General features: G+C 38.3%; 2 protein-coding genes across 2 annotated transcripts; both read left to right on the plus strand.

Moving 5' to 3' along the window:
* Positions 1-3943: 3943 nt before the first annotated feature.
* LOC132543847 (inactive polypeptide N-acetylgalactosaminyltransferase-like protein 5) lies at positions 3944-7854 on the plus strand. The gene is made up of 3 exons (XM_060207363.1): positions 3944-4113; positions 6052-6702; positions 6900-7854. The coding sequence occupies exons 1-3, from the start codon at positions 3944-3946 to the stop codon at positions 7852-7854; spliced, it is 1776 nt and encodes a 591-aa protein (XP_060063346.1).
* A 2460-nt stretch (positions 7855-10314) lies between these two features.
* Positions 10315-14298, plus strand: LOC132543857 (inactive polypeptide N-acetylgalactosaminyltransferase-like protein 5). The gene is made up of 3 exons (XM_060207373.1): positions 10315-10478; positions 11718-12371; positions 13347-14298. Exons 1-3 carry the CDS (start codon positions 10315-10317, stop codon positions 14296-14298), a joined length of 1770 nt encoding a protein of 589 aa, XP_060063356.1.
* The last annotated feature ends 7321 nt before the right edge of the window (positions 14299-21619 follow it).

A 21619-nucleotide genomic window follows, 5' to 3' on the forward strand; every position in this document is an offset into this window, starting at 1 on the left:
TTCTAAATAATTATTTTTGCTCTATTACTTATGTTAACGATATAAATGCTGAGCTACCGGTTATTGAGGATTAAACGATAAAATATTGAATTCTTTAAAGGTAAAATAATCTCAGATAATAGACATCCTCCAAATCTTAAAACTAGGTAAAGCCTCTGGTCACGACAGAAAATCATCAAATGTGAAAATGTAAAACACAAATGGTTTCTAAACCACTTGAAATACTTTTAAAGTTTTCCTTACCGTCTGGTGTGTACCCATCTATTTGCAAATACCGGTAATACCACTATCTAAAAATGGTGATTAACCCTTTCCGTGTAATTACAGACCAATTTCATTACTATCTGCGATAGGTAAAATTTTGGAGTAACATATAAACATACTCATAATTGTTTCATGCAAAACCATTTGTTTTATACAAGTACCAGTCCAGTTTCATGCCAAACCACTCTACTGTTTACCAATTAACTGAGATATATCATAGTATTTGTTTAGCTCTTGAGAAAAAAAAAAGACATGCGTAACATTTTGCGATATGTCCAAGGCGTTTGATCACGTTTGACATAAGGGATTATTGATTAAACTAAAATCATATGGCATTTCAGGAGATTTATTAAATTGGTTGAAAAATGATATATCTAATAGACAATAGAAGGTATTAGTTTCAAACTCATTTACTGATACTGGTGTTATAAACGCCGGTGTTCCCCAAGGGTCTATTCTTGGACTGCTTCCTTTTCTTATTTTTAATTAATGATATTTCTGATGTTTTGCATTCAGATTATCGTCTTTTTGCAGACGATACTTCACTGATGTCCATTTAATCATCTTGTCAAGAGATCGAAATTTCATTGAACCGAGACCTTGAATCTTTAAAATAAATGGGACAAAAATGGTCAGTAGATTTTAATCCTAGCAAAACTGATGTACTTTTTATTTCAAATGCTTACAACATAACAGAAAATCTGGGGTTACAATTTGATAATGAATTTCTAAACTTTGGTGTAAGCCACAAATACTTAGGATTACGCTCAATTCTAAAGGTAAATGGAATTACCACATTGAAGGTATATATAAATCAGTAAGGAATAAAGTTATTGTCTTACGTAAACTTAGATATACACTCGAGCGTGACACACTACTTAAAATATGTAAGTGTTTTATACTACCAGTCCTTGAATACACTTGTGAAGGATGGGCTGGCTTTACTGTATATGAATCAACTTTATTAGAAAAACCCCAAAGTGAAGCCATCCATATAATCACAGGAGTGCCATCTTTCGCAAGCAGTGAATCTTTATATGTTGAAACTAGATTAGAACCACTTTCTGAAAGGAGGAAACAGCGTAAACTCCGTTTATATAAAATGAAAAAAAACAAGTTAACTCCAGATTTTCTTAACTCTATCATGCCGCATGCTGTTGGTCAAATTACTCGATACCCATTACGAAACCACTTCGATTTCTTAATTCATAACTATAGACTTTCCAGTTCAAACGCCTCATTTTTACCTTCAACTCTTCGTGAAAAATCTTTAAACACAACATGTCTTCTAATCAGTACCAGCCACCTCTATATTTTGATTTTGGAAATAATAATAAATCATTTGTCATAATGTTTGTTTGTTATAATTTGTTGAGAGGGCTAAAATAATGTTGTAATAACTTGTGCCTAACACGTTTGCTTGTTTTCTTGACAATAAAATATGTTTAAATAAAAAACTTAAAAAAAAATAATCATCACATTTTATGTCTGTAGAACTGCTCCACCGCGATATGTTATGGAATTGCATGAACACGTGCAACTTCTCTCCCCCCCCTCCCCCCCCCTCCTTTTCCCAACACCCCTTTCCTTACCCACCCCAACACCCCCACAAAACAAACCTGGACTGCTTTTAACTATTGATAATAAATTTGAGACAAAGAGAGATAACTCTAACGCCAGTGTTCAGCAACAGTGGTACCACAGAATTCAGTAAACCTAACTTACATTTAACTGCAAAATCAGCTTAGTTTTACATATTGTAGCCTATTGATTCAAATTTGGATACATAAACTAGTCCATTGTGTAGGAGAGGTTTGTTTACTGAAAACCTGTAAACCAGAAATCAAATCGTTTACGAGAGTTAATCGGCTTTATGAAGAAAAGTATGGTTGTTACCGTTCGTCCGTCGACTTAGAAAGCTGAACATTCTGATAAAGCATATTTTTCATGTCAAACACACGTGGATCAAGAGTAACGAATATGGTTATTTGTAAAATAAAGCAAAACGTGTCGAGCAAAAATCAGGAAAGCAGGTTTCATGGCAGTCACACATATACCAGGATTAACGAATATGGTTATTTGTAAAATAAAGAAAACGCGTCGAGTAAAAATCAGAAAAGAGGATTACTATGGATATTGGAATCAGCATACAAAAGCATATTGATTTGTTTGTTTATTAATTTATCTATTCATTTTGTTTTAAATTCTGTTTTTAGTTTACTAGTTTCAACGCACAAAATTTTGCCCGTAGTTCAAACTTAAACACAAATAAACCAGAAGTCTCGCTAAGGATAAAAAGAACTTCAATTCAGCTCGGTGGAGCGTACGGCACTTAAGTAAGTTTGGCAAATTCGAATAATTTTCATCGCTATTTGATTATGAAAGTAGATGAACATTACACATAAGATCAAAATCCACACGCTCACTAGAGTAGTGAGTTTTCTTCAGTGAAGAAACATTTGATTTGCCATACCCCAGCGGGTTATGAACACGTCGGAGTTAAACATTTTTGATTGTAAACACCCCTCAGTTTAATCACTTTGGATTGTAAATACGTCGGAGTTTAAACACTTAAGATTGTAAATACGTCGGAGTTTAAACACTTTGGATTGTAAATTCGTCGCAGTTTAAACACTTTGGATTATTAATACGCCAGATACGTCGGAGTTTAAACACTTTGGTGTGCAAACACTTAGCATTTTAAGCACTTTGGATTGTAAACACGTCGCAGTTTAAACACTGAATTGCTAACACGTCGCAGTTTAAACACTTTGGATTGTAAATATGTTGGAGTTTAAACACTTTGGTTTGTAAACAAGTCGCAGTTTAAACACTTTGGTTTGTAAACAAGTCGCAGTTTAAACACTTTGGATTGTAAACACGTCGCAGTTTAAACACTTTGGATTGCTAACACGTCGCAATTTAAACACTTTTGTTTGTAAACACGTCTGAGTTTAAACACTTTTGTTTGTAAACACTTAGCAGTTTAAACACTTTGGATTGTAAACACGTCGCAGTTTAAACACTTTGGATTGCTAACACGTCGCAGTTTAAACACTTTTGTTTGTAAACACGTCTGAGTTTAAACACTTTTGTTTGTAAACACTTAGCAGTTTAAACACTTTGGATTGTAAAAACGTTGCGGTTTAAATATTATAAATACATCGGAGTTTAAACACACTGGAGTATAAAACACTGAAATTTTATTACACACTTGACTGTAAACACACTGATATACTTCATATTTCTAACATGGAAACTGCTGTTACAACATCATGCAATATGTTCGGAGTTGTAATAGGGTCCTGGACATTCACCAAGTTTGTACTGTTCATACATCAGCATCAACTTCAACAGTGTGCGATACAGATTCGGAAGAGAAATACTCTTGACGTAGTTTTCCGAAAGCGAAAATGTCCGATGTTCTCATCAAGAAATGGCGAATGAAAAATAAAAAAATATATATAAATGTATACTAGTGTTGTCACTCAGAACTAAATTCTTATAATCAAAAACAATTCTCTTCGTCGTAATTACGGCTACGTTATTAACCGTCCATTCAAACTAATACTTTGCAGGGCACGGCCCCAATCATTATCAAAGGATCACATATCCAGGTTCTCGACCGCCTGTGTCTGTTTGACGTGCGTGTGTAGTTTACTATGACACGTGACACACAATGGCGAGGTCAGCGCGAGCAAAATGTGGGTTCCGGAGACTCCTGGCTGTTCTTCTCCTGTTCATTCTAGGGCAGACCTGGATCATCCTTATGTCCCTTCCACAATCCTTCCGTCAGATAGCGATGGAAAACGCAGCTCTGGCACAGAGACATAGTGAAATGACATATAAGTAAGTCTTACCTGATGTGTTTACATATTTAGACCTGGACTTCCACACTCTGCGGTACAGATTATCATTGTAAATGGTGAAAGGAATTATGAAACAAATTATATGTCTATGAATGTATCTTACAATTGTCTGAGGTAGATTTAGCACAGATCCCACATTGTTCGCCTCACGAGACTTCCTAGAACCTAACCCAACGGATGGAGCTTGAAACTAGTTGAAAAAAATCCAAGATTATCCCTCTTTGTCTATAATTGGAGGGAGACATTAACAGAGTTAAACACGTATCAAAGAGTCACCTGGGTATAGTGGAAAAGGACAGTAAGAGAGTTAAACACGTGTCCAAGTGTCACCTGGGTATAGTGGGAAAGGACAGTAAGAGAGTTAAACACGTGTCCAAGTGTCACCTGGGTATAGTGGGAAAGGACAGTAAGAGAGTTAAACACGTGTCCAAGTGTCACCTGGATATAGTGGGAAAGGACAGTAAGAGAGTTAAACACGTGTCCAAGTGTCACCTGGGTATAGTGGGAAAGGACAGTAACAGAGTTAAACACGTGTCCAAGTGTCAACTAGGTATAATGGAAAAGGGAATTAACAGAGTTTAACATATGTCCAAGTGTCACCTGGGTGTAGTGGAAAAGGGCAGTAACAGAGTTAAACACGTGTCCAAGTGTCAACTAGGTATAATGGAAAAGGGCAGTAACAGAGTTTAACATATGTCCAAGTGTCACCTGGGTGTAGTGGAAAAGGGCAGTAAAAGAGTTAAACACGTGTCCAAGTGTCAACTAGGTATAATGGAAAAGGGCAGTAACAGAGTTAAACACGTGTCCAAGTGTCACCTGGGTATAGTGGAAAAGGACAGTAAGAGAGTTAAACACGTGTCCAAGTGTCACCTGGGTATAGTGGGAAAGGACAGTAACAGAGTTAAACACGTGTCCAAGTGTCAACTAGGTATAATGGAAAAGGGAATTAACAGAGTTTAACATATGTCCAAGTGTCACCTGGGTGTAGTGGAAAAGGGCAGTAACAGAGTTAAACACGTGTCCAAGTGTCAACTAGGTATAATGGAAAAGGGCAGTAACAGAGTTAAACATGTGTCCAAGTGTCACCTGGGTATAGTGGAAAAGGGCAGTAACAGAGTTAAACATGTGTCCAAGTGTCACCTGGGTATAGTGGAAAAGGGCAGTAACAGAGTTAAACATGTGTCAAAGTGTCACCTGGGTATAGTGGAAAAGGGCAGTAACAGAGAACACCATTGTGCCTAATTTGGTTTATTCGTATAAATATGTTTCAGGGACAAGTGAGTAAAACCTCCTAGATTCTTCAGATTATCTGGTAACGACAGTATTCTGTTTCAGATGTAGAATGTCAATTCTTTCATATCTTGTCACATACATTCTAAACATAGCGTGTAATTCCAGTTATTTAAAGAATTGGACGCATTTTGATACAGAAAACTGTATCTTCAATGGTCTTACACCAAGTAACGGTGTGCACCAGATTGCTATTCAGAAGTTTTTTTTTAAATCGTGGATGTCTTATTCATCACTTACCACGTGCTTTCGAAGTGGATACTCGCTGCAATGCTGCACGTGTAGACCAAATTATGCAAGATTCATACTAAATACGCCGAACCCCCTGGTTGAAGGTGAGGCAGTTACAGATTTAATGTTTTGTACAAATTTGTTCTGGATATATCTGTTTTTAAATAGTTTATGACAACGTTGCGTTCTGTTGCGTATGTAGTACAATTGACACGCGGAGTAACTTGTTCTGGGACTACTTTTACTGCATTAATGTATGTGTATTCTTACGCGTGGCGATACTACTGTTTTAACCAAAATAACCAAGTTACGGAAAGGAAAATCAAACCATTTCACCAATAATCAAAACCTTCGTATAACATGAAAACTTTCAATAGGTTGTATTTAAACGTTTCAGACGAGACGTCACTGAGGAGGAAATATACACGTCAAAACTGGACCAAACTCTGCAAAGCATCCTTACCCGTCACCGGAACTCAGACGACATCAAACATTTCCCGTACAATATCTCCGCTGGAGACACTTTATCCATCCGGCGTCCAGTTCCTGATACTAGGCATGCCGAATGTCAACGCATCACTTATACCATAGATACCCTACTTACGGTGTCTGTTGTAGTGATCTTCCACAACGAGGCTCTGTCTACTTTGCTCCGGACTGTCCATAGCGTTATAGATAGGTCCCCCGAGAAAATCCTCAAGGAAGTGATACTCGTGGACGACGCCAGCACTATGACGTACCTTAAGAACGATCTGGACATGTATCTATCCTTGGTACCCAAAGCCAGAGTGATAAGGAACCGTCACAGGGACGGACTGGTCAGATCAAGGATGACCGGAGCTCGGAATGCCAGTGGTGACGTGTTGGTATTCTTTGATGCACACATGGAGTGTAACACGCGCTGGTTGGAGCCACTTCTATACACGCTCCAGGAGGAACCGACAGCTATCTTACAGCCTGTGGTTGACGTGATAGCCGCTAAGACGATGGAATATTACGCCTACAACAGAGGACCAAGGTTCCGTGGGGGATTCGGCTGGGATCTAAGGTAAGAGATCCACCAAAGTTATTCTCCGAACGTATTCATACGTATTAGAATCGAAGGAAGGAAACTGGCAGATATTCAAACGCGTAACTTACCCTAATATCAATATTAGAAGACCTTTTTTGTTTTTAAACAAGTGTATGAAATGTTTTGTTTAACAACTGTATATCAAACTTGTCATTTTCCTTATACTATCACAGGTACTCTTGGTTTATGATGCCAGAATACTTGGAGTTGGGCATAACATCAAAGACTACTCCCTTCATAACTCCCGTCCTCGTGGGAAACGCCATTGCTGTACGGAGTGATCACTTTCTTAAGATTGGTGGCTTTGACGAGGGGCTGGATATATGGGGAGGGGAACACTTCGACTTGTCCTTTAAAAACTGGATGTGTGCAGGGAGAGTGTTGACTGTTCCATGCTCCAAAGTCGGACATCTTTTCAAGGAGGGCCATAGTTACAGTTTCGAAGGAGACCGCTTCATGATTATTCGAAAGAACCTGATGAGAGTAGCGGAAATATGGATGGACGAGTATAAAGATATTTTCTACAAAGTAAGCGGTGGACGGAATGCTAATTTCCCAGTGCTGGACCTGAAATCCCTGAAAAAACAAAAGGATTTCATTAAGTCTTTGAACTGTAAACCATTTCGATGGTACCTTAAGACGGTCCTTCCGGAACAGAAGGTGCCCCCTACTGACGCCGCTTTCTATGGGGAGATAACCAATGTCAAGACATCGGCATGCTTTACGGTCTTGGATGACAATTTCATAGGCATCACTTTTGATTGTTTTAAGTATAGAATTCTGCCTTTTAATTCGTTTACTTTTACAAAGAACGGTGAATTCAAATACAACGATAAATGTATCTTTGTCGATAGCCAGAACCTGTTTCTGAAAGTAGACGCATGTGATGGAAAACCAGGTTTACTAGCCGGAAGGTGGTTGTTCCAAACCGATAATCCTGCCACGTTATCGGGAAATCTGAAATTCGAGGTAATGGCTGGAGTTCATATGCTTTGTGTGAGACACGTGACAGCTGTCGTACCCAACGTCCATTTTAGAGAACAGATGGTGCAAGCTGTAGAATGCAATAGTAGTTCGAACTCCGGAGCGCTCTACCAAAATTGGGCTTTTATGTATAAACTTGCATGAAAATCACAAATGTATGCAACATGTGAAATGCACGAGTGTGGTTTTGTTATATTTTCATATTCAATAAGTTCCAAAGGCATAAAACTAAAGTGTTTTTTTAATAACTTTCGCTGAGGTCATGTGACCTACTGCTATGTTATAGCGTCCATCTGTCCTCTCATTTTTTCCTTAACGATTGCTCTCAAAGTTTATATTCAACGGGTTACAACAAAGTTTTGCAAGAAGCATTTCCTGTAAAAAGGTATTCCTCTTCCTTAAAAAACATTAGGCATGATATCCTAGGTCATGTCAAAGGTCAACGAAGTCTTCCTCTTGAACACTACGGGTTTGTAGCTACGCAAGGGTTAAATGTCAATGTAAGATACAATGTTATTTGGCCCTTTTCAACTATTTGAAATTGATCACTTCTGAACGGTCCAAAGGATTGATTTATCAAAAAAACGTAGATTGATTGATTGATTGATTGATTTAAACATTTTTATTGTCATCAAACAATCGGGATTAGGCACAAGTATGTAGAGGAAAAGCATACAGGTCAAAGTTCTCAAAAACGGATGGATGCTGATTCGGACCAGTCTGGGACCTCACATTTACACCTCCTGCTGTTTATGAAAAGATACTTTAAGGTACACTGCATGTAATATGTGTTTCAAAACATATTTTGGGTGTCAAAGTTAGGAGGGGGAAGCAAAATAAATATTTTGATTGTTTCAGTTCTTCGAACCCCAACATCAGAGTGAACATAGATAAGTATGTAGATGTTTTGTTCTCAGATAGGTTTAATGTATTTAAAGAGTGGCGAAAACTAATTGAGTAAGTCACAGTCATCTATTTCATATGACTAAATTATTTTCATATCGGATTCTTTCGAAAATAACCAAAAACTTGTATTTATAACCAATCAATTCGTGCACGAGTTCACGTCCTGACCAGTCTGGAAGATTACCGAGATCACTTGCCAAAAATAGATTTTCCACGTCCTCGCTCTGTGGACTTTGGACCATCGTCTGATGGTAGACTGTTAATCGCCCTGTGTCCGTCCGTCCGTCATCTGAACGTCTGTTACCAGCCCTTTGCTAATATTTAAAATACATGGAGTTATCGCTGTTTTGTGAAAGGAACTGTCATTTGTCAATTGGGGCTTTTACCGTATCACTCTTGAGAAGTATTTAAAGAATATTTCTCAAATTTGAATATGTAGGATTTACTTAGTGCTTAGCTGTTCCCTTTTAATTTTGAAGACTGATCAGAAAAATGAAATGGCTGACAGATTGCCATCTTGGATTTTGACAGATGAAGGTTATTATCGCTGTTTCTTGACAAGTAGTAAATGGAAATTTCCCAAATTCCACATGTAACTTTTCCATTTTACTTACTGGTGGCTAAACATTTTAAACCGGATCACATTTCATATCTAGGTTATCTTTGGATATTTTTGTGCAAAAAATGGCCATCTTGGATACTGACAAATCAAGATAATCATGATTATTTCTCAGAGAGTATTTCAGAATTTTTTCTTCAATTTCGTGGGAGCCGTATGTTGGGTTGATTGGTTCACCTATCATCCACACAAACAGTATAAGAACTATAAGAGTATAGATGGGATATATCCAACATACATAGGACTAGTAAAGATCATACAACGACGGGAACCAACATCTCAACCAGATCTATTGAACAACAATCGCCGAGCATGACCTTCTGGGGATAAAATCAAAATCACTGTTGCTGTAAGTGGACTTTTTTAAACGACATGTTTGATTTACCGACAGATCAATTTTTATGTGATTGTCATGAAATAAAGTCTACTTAATCACAATCGTGAATTCTTGCATAAATTCATGTCCCGGCCTTCTAGGGTTAAATTTAAGTATAGGTTGTCTCTGTAATGTATTGTCAGCTTAAGTATAGTATAGTATAATATAGCATGGAATAAAATAGCATAGCATAGCATTGTATAGTATAGTATGCACTCGACCTACATTTGTCCGATTGTCAGGAAACTTCATAAGCAACCATCGTAACATATTCGCATGATTACATATATCTGAAATATTTCACTTACTTTTGTTTTGCTTTTCAACAACTCTGTTCCCAAGGAAAACAGAGAATATTGTTTATGGTTCTGGCAATTTGTGATGATTACTTCAATACACAGGATAACGACACAAGCCCACTCGGCCTCTTTATTTTTTCGAAGTTATTTTCTAATATTCCGATACATTAGATATTTGATATTTGTTCCGTTAGAGAAAACTCTAGGGCTGTATTTGTATTCTCACTTTTAAATAGAATTGTCAAAATAAAGTGAAGAAAAAAGTGAACGATTTTTTTTAATGCAGGGTCCCATTTACTTCCTTATAAAGAGCATTTGCTCGTGTCCTCGGCGGGTCACAAAGCGATTTGTGTATACGGTCACACCTCATGTACACGATTCCACGTGCGCAGGTACGTGACACGATGGCGAAGTCGGGCCGTGCAAGGCGGTGTGGATTCCTACCCGCAATAGTTCTGTTTATTGTCGGACAGACGTGGATCATTTTGATATCGCTGCCCAACTCCCCCCGCAGACTTGAGGATGACCAGCGAGACATTACCACCCTGAAACGCATCAGGGAAGTAAGGTACATGTCTGTGTTGACAGCCATTGTTTTTAACATGTAAAATCCCTGTAAAATCGACCCAAGATTGACCTTCTCGCCTTTCTAAAAATAGCACTGTTTCTCTCATTTATTAATTGTACAAAATCATGGTTTATACAATATATTCATGAGAGTTTCTGTGTCGCCCTTTTTCGTGTTAGTTATGTGTGTATAGAAGCTTTCGTAAGTTTCCATTTTTTTTTTTTTTTGTGATTTATGAAATGAGCAATTTTCATGTTATCGAGAAGAAGGAATACAAATCATGAAATAGGAACCGATGTGAGATTCTTTTCGTCACATGATCGATATTTTTGGCATATATTGCAGAAAAATCATCTCGGCCCTATATCTAGTGTGTCCATAGAGACGTCACCATCATGTAATCTACGAATGTATAACGATATTTTAGAGCCTAATTCTGGCTCTAATTCACAAAAGCCTATACTAAATGTTTATAGCGATATATACATAGACTAATGATAAAGTTAATATCATTTATTGTACAAATGCATATTATAGATTCAAATACAGAACAAGAGGTAAATCCAAAAAGATCCCGGATGGATATTAGCATCCAACATCGTATGAACTAGTTATAATTAGGTTTGAGATTTCCTCTTCTTCTCTCCTTCTTGTTCTTGATCACATGGTAATATCGTTAACAAGGTAAAGTTATTTATGAAATTCTTAGATAATTCTAATGAATTTTGTAACAACGCTGAAAATATGCAAATATCAATTATTTTTAAAGTGAGTCGCAAAATTTGACGTGCACATCAAAGTACAATAAATGGCCGACAGTTGACCATCTCAGTGACGTAGGAAGTTGTCAAAAAGTGAGGGGGCAAGCCCCCTCCTGCCTCCCCCACCCCTCCTTCGCTTCCTCCGCCACTGGAATGAACCAGACGGTGACAAAAGAGGATTTTCTAAAATTCTGTGTGTATTTTTTGTTTAGTGAAAGGAAAACATTTATCCCTTTTTTTGGAAATTTCAAATGAAAAAATTGGGGATGGGTGGGTGTAAAAAGAAATGTTTGTGTAAAATTGGATGTCGATGAAATGTGATATTTCCTAGCAAGTTCTTGAAAAAGTACCAATTCCAGTTTCCTGTGGGACGAATTGTCTTAACATAGTCATATAGTGATATATTGATATGAGGATTTGCCAATACCTCTGTTATCAAGTTCAAGTAAATAATCGGTTTTGTTCATTTTTTTTCTAGGTTAGGCGTTATTCAAGACAAAAAATACACGGCAAAACTGGATCAAACTCTCCAAACCATCCTAGCTCGCCATCGTGGCGCGGTGGACACAAGCAACTTCCGGTATAATGTATCTCTTGGGGATACATTGTCTGTCCGACGTCCAGTCCCCGATAACAGAAATCCGGAATGTCAATATACAAAATTTTCGTTTGACACCTCAATCACTGTATCTGTTGTAACCATCTTCCACAACGAGGCTCTGTCTACTTTGCTCCGGACTGTCCACAGCGTTATAGATAGGTCCCCCGAGGAAATCCTCAAGGAAGTGATACTCGTGGACGACGCCAGCACTATGACGTACCTTAAGGACGATCTGGACATGTATCTATCCCTGGTACCCAAAGCCAGAGTGATAAGGAACCGTCACAGGGCAGGACTGGTCAGGTCAAGGATGGCCGGAGCTCGGAATGCCAGTGGTGACGTGTTGGTGTTCTTTGATGCACACATGGAGTGTAACACGCGCTGGTTGGAGCCACTTTTACATGCGCTTCAGGAGGAACCGACTGCAATTGTACAACCAGATATCGATATCATAAAAGGCAAAACAATGGAATATTACAGTTACGAAGACAGCGGTCTTCGCTCTCGTGGAGGTTTCGGCTGGGACCTGAGGTAGGTGCATACTTATACAAAACTGCCAGTATCAGCTTATATAATGTTACACTCGGTCGGTGTTTAGTTCGCAGGGCGAATCGTGCTTGTCAAGTAAGAGATTCTGTCGATCTGTTGCCTGGTAGATCAAAAGAAAAATGACAAACCTAACGTTTCCTTTTGGAATGCTTTAGCTTGAGAGGTCTCTTCTGATGGATAAAAACTTTTTATTTTGGAATATTCGTCTGCAACTTGTATCATTTTTCGAACCACCTAGGTGTACAGTATGATAGGTTAACGTGAAAGTTCCGTACTGTCGAGCTGTTGTCTTTAGTTGAACTTCAGTCTTCTTCATACGAGTACTACATCGGGTAAATCAGTAACTATTTCAAAAGAACTATTGGACATTCAATTAATAAGATATTAGTTACCTTCTCACTTTTAAAGCTTCAATTAGGTCTGAATTCATTTGTTTATTATGAAGCAATGGACAATGTGATTGCCTTCTGGTGTTTGAATATGATGGCAAAAGTCCAAAAGCCGATGCCTTAGTGACGAAGGAAAGGCAATTTATGTAACTAGTAGAGAAAAAATTATTGAAAGGAGTGATGGAAAGTGTTCTTCCAACGCTTGAACACAAACTACCGATGTGTTACTCTGTTAGATTTATATTATCGTCATTTACAAATTTTATCTGGTTTTTATTTCCCGTTTATTTTGTATCTTATTTTAACTTATGTTGTTTTGTTATCCGATTTCCTCGTTTGTTGTAAACCTTGATTTCACTTAGATTCACAGAGAAACAGAAGACGCTGACTCTTCCGGAACGTCTTGTCTTATTCTCTTTTTAGGAGCTTCTGTATGAGTCTTTCTTTTGTTGATGTTTTGCCCCGACGTCCGACGATGATTTTGCCCTCGTTTCATCGAATTTGAGCGATAATCGAAATTCTGCTTTCATAATGGTATTTTTTTCTCTGTTGTTTTGGACTTTTGCAGATATGCGTGGTTCGAGGTTCCGGGATTCGTTGAACAAGCATTGAAGTCTAAAATGGAAGCGTTTGTTACCCCAGTTCTTGTGGGAAACGCAATTGTCGTACGAAGGGATCACTTTTTCAAAATAGGGGGCTTCGACGAAGGGCTGGATATCTGGGGAGGGGAACACTTTGATCTTTCCTTTAAAAACTGGTTGTGTGCCGGAAGAGTTTTGACAGTGCCATGCTCCAAAGTCGGACATCTTTTTAAACTAGGAGTACAAAGCTACAGTTTTGGTGGTGATCGACATACCGTCATACTGAAAAATCTTATGAGGGTAGCGGAAATATGGCTAGATGATTATAAAGATGTCTTCTACAGAGTAACTGCTGGACAAAATAAGATATTTCCAAAATTGGACAATAATTCTATAACGCTACGAAAAGACTTTATAAAGACTTTGAATTGTAAGTCATTCAGTTGGTACCTCAAGAACATTATCCCGGAGCAGAAGGTGCCCCCTATCGACGCCGTTTTCTATGGGGAGATAACCAATTATAAAACTTCTGCCTGTCTTGCTGTCCTAGATGATAATTTCATAGGGATGACATATGCATGTTTTAGATATAGAATCATACCTGAAAACTCGTTTACATTTTCAAAAAAAGGTGAATTTAAATTTGAAAATGATTGTTTGTTTATTGACCCCACAAATTATTACCTGAAGAAAGGCAAATGTGACCAAACTAGAAATGTGCTCTTGGGAAAGTGGAAATTTCAAACGGCATCTTCGATATCTAAAACAGGAACTCTGAAGTTTGAGACTAATAACACTACAAATGCGCTATGTGTGACTCACGTGACGGGAGCGATACCGAAAGTCCATTATAAAGAGCAGATGGCACAAGGTACGACATGTAACAGCAGTTCTGCCTTTCAGGTTTGGTATTTCATGTACAGACTTTCCGATGTGTGACATGTTGCTGTTTCAGTTATGTCATCCAGATGCCAAATAAAGCAGAAAGATACTGAGTTCACCTTGTATGTTATAAGATATCTAAGGAAATTAGAGGCTGTGTACTCAGCCCTGTGTATATTGTTAACTGCTGTAGTACACATTTAAATCAGTGTATGTCATTTACACTAACAGTATGTCAATATATTTGTCAATGGAGGGGACGCTAACCCCTCAATATTTTGTCACCGGGGGAAACTAACAGTCTGTCAATATTTTGTCAACGGTGGGGACACTAACAGTCCCTCAATATTTTGTCAATGGTGGGACACTAACAGTATGTCAATATTTTGTCAATGGAGGGGACGCTAACCCCTCAATATTTTGTCACCGGGGGAAACTAACAGTCTGTCAATATTTTGTCAACGGTGGGGACACTAACAGTCTGTCAATATATTTGTCAATGGACGGGACGCTAACCCCTCAATATTTTGTCACCGGGGGAAACTAACAGTCTGTCAATATTTTGTCAACGGTGGGGACACTAACAGTCCCTCAATATTTTGTCACCGGGGGAAACTAACAGTCTGTCAATATATTTGTCAATGGAGGGGACGCTAACCCCTCAATATTTTGTCACCGGGGGAAACTAACAGTCCCTCAATATTTTGTCAACGGTGGGGGACACTAACAGTATGTCAATATATTTGTCAATGGACGGGACGCTAACCCCTCAATATTTTGTCACCGGGGGAAACTAACAGTATGTCAATATATTTGTCAATGGAGGGGACACTAACCCCTCAATATTTTGTCACCGGGGGAAACTAACAGTCTGTCAATATTTTGTCAACGGTGGGGACACTAACAGTCCCTCAATATTTTGTCAACGGTGGGGACACTAACAGTCTGTCAACATTTTGTCAACGGTGGGGACACTAACAATCTGTCAACATTTTGTCAACGGTGGGGACACTAACAGTCTGTCAACATTTTGTCAACGGTGGGGACACTAACAATCTGTCAATATTTTGTCAACGGTGGGGACACTAACAGTCCCTCAACATTTTGTCAACGGTGGGGACACTAACAGTCCCTCAATATTTTGTCAATGGTGGGACACTAACAGTATGTCAATATTTTGTCAATGGAGGGGACGCTAACCCCTCAATATATTGTCACCGAGGGAAACTAACAGTCTGTCAATATTTTGTCAACGGTGGGGACACTAACAGTCCCTCAATATTTTGTCAACGGTGGGGACACTAACAGTCTGTCAATATTTTGTCAACGGTGGGGACACTAACAGTCCCTCAATATTTTGTCAACGGGGGGACACTAACAGTCTGTCAATATTTTGTCAACGGGGGGACACTAACAGTCTGTCAATATTTTGTCAACGGAGGGGACACAGTCTTTCAATATTTTGTCAACACAGGGGACACAGTATGTCAATATTTTGAATTTTCATTGAAAAGTCCCCTCTTTTTTTTAGATTAGAACCAATATTTCGATGTTGACTTATAAATAAGATACAATCTTAACTCAGATATTACAGAAACATGCTCAAAACTAATGGCAATTATAAGGATTATGGCCATAATGTCGGTACTATCGTACAATGTGATTTATACATATGAAAAGATTTTCATTAGCTGTAAAACATACCTTTCTGTTTAAATAGCATCATTCGTGAAAGGTGGAGATAGATAGAGAGATCGATCCATAATGCATTATGTGTTTATTACAACTTAAGGTGATGTAAAGGACACTAGTCAAAGCATCGTATTTGCTACGCGTCTCTATGTTCATTTTATAAAGTAACATTGAACATATCTCTTTCACACACATACAACATACACACACATCATGGCAGTCATATTAAATTGTGCGTGAAGATAATGCTAGTTTAATAGAATATTTATTATTTTTTCTACAAGTAATTCTCAAAAGAACTGTATTTTTATGAATCAATTCCATTGTCTTATTGCAAATTGTAAAAGCAAGTAAGCAAGTTTTATAGTAAAAGACAACACGCATTACAGCAGTTAAAACAATGAGAAATTAAGTTAGATAATTAAAGAAAAGGAAAAGTGGAACATTTCTTACTCGCCGTGTGCATTATCTATATTACATTGATGTCGTGAATAATCTAAAAATAATTCTTAATACTTTTTATTTCTTTTATAAACCAGCCAACAAGAAGTGTAATTTACGATAAGTGATACTAATCACGTGGTCGTTATGACGTCATTATGGTGGTCGACTCGCCATTAAAATGATTGTTCATCTTGACCGGGAGTTTAAGTTTAAATCCATTTTTAAGCAGATATTTAGCGGTATACGACAGCGACATGAGAAGGGTATATAAATATAAAATTTGAACTGCCTTGTCATAGCATTAATAAAGCCTTTTAAATTACAGTATCATATATCACACTAGAGAGGAGTATGATGTTTGCTTTCAAAGATCTGTGATTTATAACTACCATAAACGCCATAACATGACTTTTCAATGCGTAGTTAATTGCTAAGTAGTTCTATAAAACCAACGGAGGTTAGATTAACGTAACCTTAACAGCGATAATTTTTGGCTCTTCTGTAAGACAGACTTGGTATACAGGTTCATGCATTGACATATGGTTACCTGTCCTTATTTATAGCCACCAGCGGTCATGTATGTCACCAAACGACAAGTATAGTAACTACGGGCCAAATAAAGTTACCAACTGCCAAATACACTCAATCATGGCCAAGTATAGTCACCAAAGGTCAAGTTTAGTTGCCAACGGACAAAAATAGTCACCAACGGTCAAGGATAGTAACCAAGGGCCAAGTACAGTTACCAACGGCCAAGTATACACAATCATGGTCAAGTATGGTCACCAAAGGTCAAGTTTAGTGGCCAACGGTCAAGAATAGACACCAACGGTCAAGGATAGTAACCAAGGGCAAAGTACAGTTACCAACGGCCAAGTTTACTCAATCATGGTCAAGTATGGTCACCAAAGGTCAAGTTTAGTGGCCAACGGTCAAGAATAGACACCAACGGTCAAGGATAGTAACCAAGGGCCAAGTACAGTTACCAACGGCCAAGTTTACTCAATCATGGTCAAGTATGGTCACCAACGGTCAAATATAGTCAACCATGGTCAAGTAAAACACTAAAGGTCAGATATCTTAACCAACAGTCAAGTAAAGTCATCAGTGGTCAAGCAACGTCATCAATTGTCAAGTATAAACAAACATTATCATCCACAGTAAAGTATTGTCAGTCACAGTAAAGTATTGTCAGTCACAGTTCAGTATTGTCAGTCACAGTTCAGTATTATCAGTCACAGTAAAGTATTGTCAGTCACAGTAAAGTATTGTCAGTCACAGTAAAGAATTGTCAGCTACAGAAAAGTATTGTCAGTCACAGTAAAGTATTGTCAGTCACAGTAAAGTATTGTCAGTCACAATTCAGTATTGTCAGTCACAATTCAGTATAGTCAGTCACAGTAAAGTATTGTCAGTCACAGTAAAGTATTGTCAGTCACAGTAAAGTATTGTCAGTCACAGTAAAGAATTGTCAGTTACAGAAAAGTATTGTCAGTCACAGTAAAGTATTGTCAGTCACAGTAAAGTATTGTCAGTCACAATTCAGTATTGTCAGATACAGAAAAGTATTGTCAGTCACAGTAAAGTATTGTCAGTCACAGTAAAGTATTGTCAGTCACAGTTAAGTATTGTCAGTCACAGTAAAGTATTGTCAGTTACAGAAACGTAATGTCAGTCACAGTAAAGTATTGTCAGTCACAGTAAAGTATTGTCAGTCACAATTCACAGTAAAGTATTGTCAGTCACAGTAAAGAATTGTCAGTTACAGAAAAGTATTGTCAGTCACAGTAAAGTATTGTCAGTCACAGTTAAGTATTGTCAGTCACAGTAAATATTGTCAGTCACAGTAAAGAATTGTCAGTTACTGAAAAGTATTGTCAGTCACAGTAAAGTATTGTCAGTCACAATTCAGTATTGTCAGTCACAGTAAAGTATTGTCAGTCACAGTAAAGAATTGTCAGTTACAGAAAAGTATTGTCAGTCACAGTAAAGTATTGTCAGTCACAGTTAAGTATTGTCATTTACAGTAAAGTATTGTCAGTCACAGTAAAGTATTGTCAGTCACAGTAAAGTATTGTCAGTCACAGTAAAGTATTGTCAGTCACAGTTCAGTATTGTCAGTCACAGTAAAGTATTGTCAGTCACAGTTCAGTATTGTAAGTCACAGTAAAGTATTGTCAGTCACAGCTCAGTATTGTCAGTCACAGTAAAGTATTGTCAGTCACAGTAAAGTATTGTCAGTCACAGTAAAGTATTGTCAGTCACAGTAAAGTATAGTCTTTCCCAGTTAAATATAGGTATTCAAAGTAGAGAATTATAGTATACAGTTAAGTCTAATCAGACACAATCACGCACCAATATTTTTGTCTGTGTATTCAATGTGTCAGTAAGGTTAGCAAAAAAGTCACCACCAGGCTCTAAAAATTGGGTTTTAGTGTCTTAAAAACTTTTGTTATACTTTATCAGTTTTATATGTGTTCAACTCCAAATGTATACTGTATGTTATAAAGACGGAGACTACGGTGACAGGTAAATGATGGACATAGATATTTTGCTTCCATTTATCCATTGATAACTGCCACCTGTCGTTATAACTCCTTTAAGACTATAGGGAATTCGGGACCAGTCCTCGGGAGAATGCCACCTGTTGTCCATATACAGGTAATGTATACCACATGTAAACAATTGGATTATCATCTGCGTTAATTCATCACACAACCAAACCCTATCTCAGCGACATACTTATCGCTCTACCTGATACAGTCCTACAAGTGGGTAGGGATGCATTATTAATTCCGGATCTTCCCAGCCCCGATCCCGATCGTTACGTTATACACGCCCTGGTACTGAAGCTGACCTATCGATCGTATGCCGTATATGCACATGCGTGTGTAAGTCATTTCTACAGTAACCCTGTTGTGTTTGTAAGGTGTAGATAAAAACTGAGTGCCAAAATAAGCAGCGATGTTGTAAATAGTTTATCATTGGCAACACTTCAATGACTTAAGAATTTCCAAAACTTGCTCGTCTGTTGAAAACTATCTGCATTGATGTGTAATTTCTTAAAAAGGAATTAAGAGTTTACATCCTCGTGAAGTTTCAGTGAGAATCTAGCCATGGACGAAGTATTGGAGTATAACCGTAAAACTTTAACTGATGTGTATATGAAAGAGGTAGAGAATAGGACGGAGGATGTGGAACACAAAGTTAGCTTCCTTCGGGACCAACTGATGAAAAATGAGGACTCGACAAACCTTCAGTTAGAGGTCATCAGAGACAGAGGGCGCCACCTCAAGGAGGAGGTTGACGCACTCGTGACGGAATTTGAAACAAAATGCTATGAAATGAAGACCACAAGAACAGAGCATATCACAAACATGGAGAAAGATTATTCTTCATTCTTGTCACAACTGCAGACCGAATCTGCAAAATGTAGTGATGTTTGCGATTCTGGTAGCCTTCAGGAGGTGGAAACTATCATTAAATCGCTAGACAAACTTTTAAATCAAACCAGTCTTCCAAATATTGAGCTTCGTGAACACTTTTTTGAACCGGTTCAAACTGCAGCAACTGAGCTGAAAAACCTCTTTGGTAAATTTTGCAGCAAGGACATACTTATTCCCGAGAGACGTGTTGAGTCATTAGACAAAGCTCCTTTACTGGAAATGAATATGGACGATAACTCCGACATAAATTCGCTTCTTGATTCTGAACATCCAGCAACCCCAAAATCTACCTCAATTCAAGGGGATATTGCTTCGGAGAAAAGTTTTGAAACGAGCGCGAAAAGTGATCATGGAGATTTTGAAGACCTGGACGACAAAGCCGAAGATTCAGTAGGAAATTCTACAATTAATTATGACATGTCAGCAAGTGCTGCTGATTCTGACAACCTGTCCGAGCAAAAGATTTCAGAACCATCAAAGTCGGTACATGGTGCTGTTGATTCGGAAGACGAAATGATTTCGGCAAATGTTGACTCCGTACCGGGTCAGAAAATAGTTGTATACGAGAGAATTTTACATACCCCTGACGAATCCAAACCGGAATCGGGTGCAAAAGATCCATCTGATAAAGACAACAAATCAGTCGAGAAATCAGCTGCAGAAGATTTCGTAGAGGAAACTCTAGATATGACAGACACTTCCGAGATCCTTGGAAAAGAGGATGATGGAAACATGTTGCGAGATACTGAGGAGGAAGCGGAGTCAGAAAAGTCTAAATATTCATACGCAAGTAGTTATGAAGAAGTGGCTTCTTCAAAAACGAGTAATAATTCAAAAGTCAAAGATAACGTAGACATGATTTCTGAAGTTAAAGACAACATTGTGAAAGACACAGTGGAACGCTCTTTGGTTGGGAATGCGGAGTCAAAAGAGGATGTTTGTGACAGCGAAACATCAGTGAAGAGCATAGAAATCAAATCAGGTCAGGAAGATTCTCTCGCATCGGGAACTGTAGAGAACCCTTTAAGAGAAGCGTCTATACCATTTGACGTAAAGACAATTAAACAAGATTTTCCTGATGGTACACTGGACGAACAGTTTGGCCATTCTAACGTAACAGAAAACATTGGCGTAGAAGCAAACTACAACGCGAAATCGAATGCATTATTCCATTCTGTGCCTACTACACAGGAAGCAAGGGAAGTCACCGACGGTTCAACAAAGGAAGTTGTAGAACAAAATGATGTGTCCAAAGAACATCCGAAAGAAAATGTGCAAACTTATGTCAAAGAGACCGAAGTATCGAAACATAAAGCAGAGGATACACATAAGGAGCCTGACATCAGTACTGAGCAGAGGGACGACATGTTTGAGCGGGAAGGCTTAAATGAAGGTAGAAGCAGTATAGATGTTGGCAGTGAGGAGGATGGAGTTCCGCCAGTCAAAACTACTCCTGCAGAAACGCAAGACATACTCGAAGTTCTGCACACCTTTAAGGTCAAAGGCGGAGATGAAGTCATTTCAATTTGCCCTTTGTCCTCAGGTGAGTGTGCATGGATTGCACGACAGAAAGGTAAACACGTGTTTCGGGCAATTAAAATGGTCTCTAGGTTCGGAAAGGTGGTTCAAACGTCTGGGTTCCCACGTGCTGTAGTGGACATTTCTGTTGACCGGACTGATGGAATACTTGTCACGTGCACCGACAGCGTCGTGAGGCAGATGTTGGCCGTTGACAAATCAGTAGTCAAGTTCGAAACGGACGAGGATTTGACCAGTTTGTGCCAGTTAAGTACTGG

Source organism: Ylistrum balloti, unplaced genomic scaffold, assembly GCF_031769215.1.
Source record: "Ylistrum balloti isolate Yb309-2 unplaced genomic scaffold, AGI_CSIRO_Ybal_v1 Utg369772, whole genome shotgun sequence".
In the NCBI taxonomy this organism is placed as follows: domain Eukaryota; kingdom Metazoa; phylum Mollusca; class Bivalvia; order Pectinida; family Pectinidae; genus Ylistrum; species Ylistrum balloti.

Bases quoted from the DNA above. Each gene is read 5' to 3' on its own strand.
- LOC132543847 (XM_060207363.1), top strand. From the start codon at position 3,944: ATGGCGAGGTCAGCGCGAGCAAAATGTGGGTTCCGGAGACTCCTGGCT. The intron at 4,114-6,051 runs GTAAGTCTTACC...TAAACGTTTCAG, and splicing joins CATAGTGAAATGACATATAA to ACGAGACGTCACTGAGGAGG. The intron at 6,703-6,899 runs GTAAGAGATCCA...ATACTATCACAG, and splicing joins GGATTCGGCTGGGATCTAAG to GTACTCTTGGTTTATGATGC.
- LOC132543857 (XM_060207373.1), top strand. From the start codon at position 10,315: ATGGCGAAGTCGGGCCGTGCAAGGCGGTGTGGATTCCTACCCGCAATA. The intron at 10,479-11,717 runs GTACATGTCTGT...TTTTTTTTCTAG, and splicing joins AAACGCATCAGGGAAGTAAG to GTTAGGCGTTATTCAAGACA. The intron at 12,372-13,346 runs GTAGGTGCATAC...GGACTTTTGCAG, and splicing joins GGTTTCGGCTGGGACCTGAG to ATATGCGTGGTTCGAGGTTC.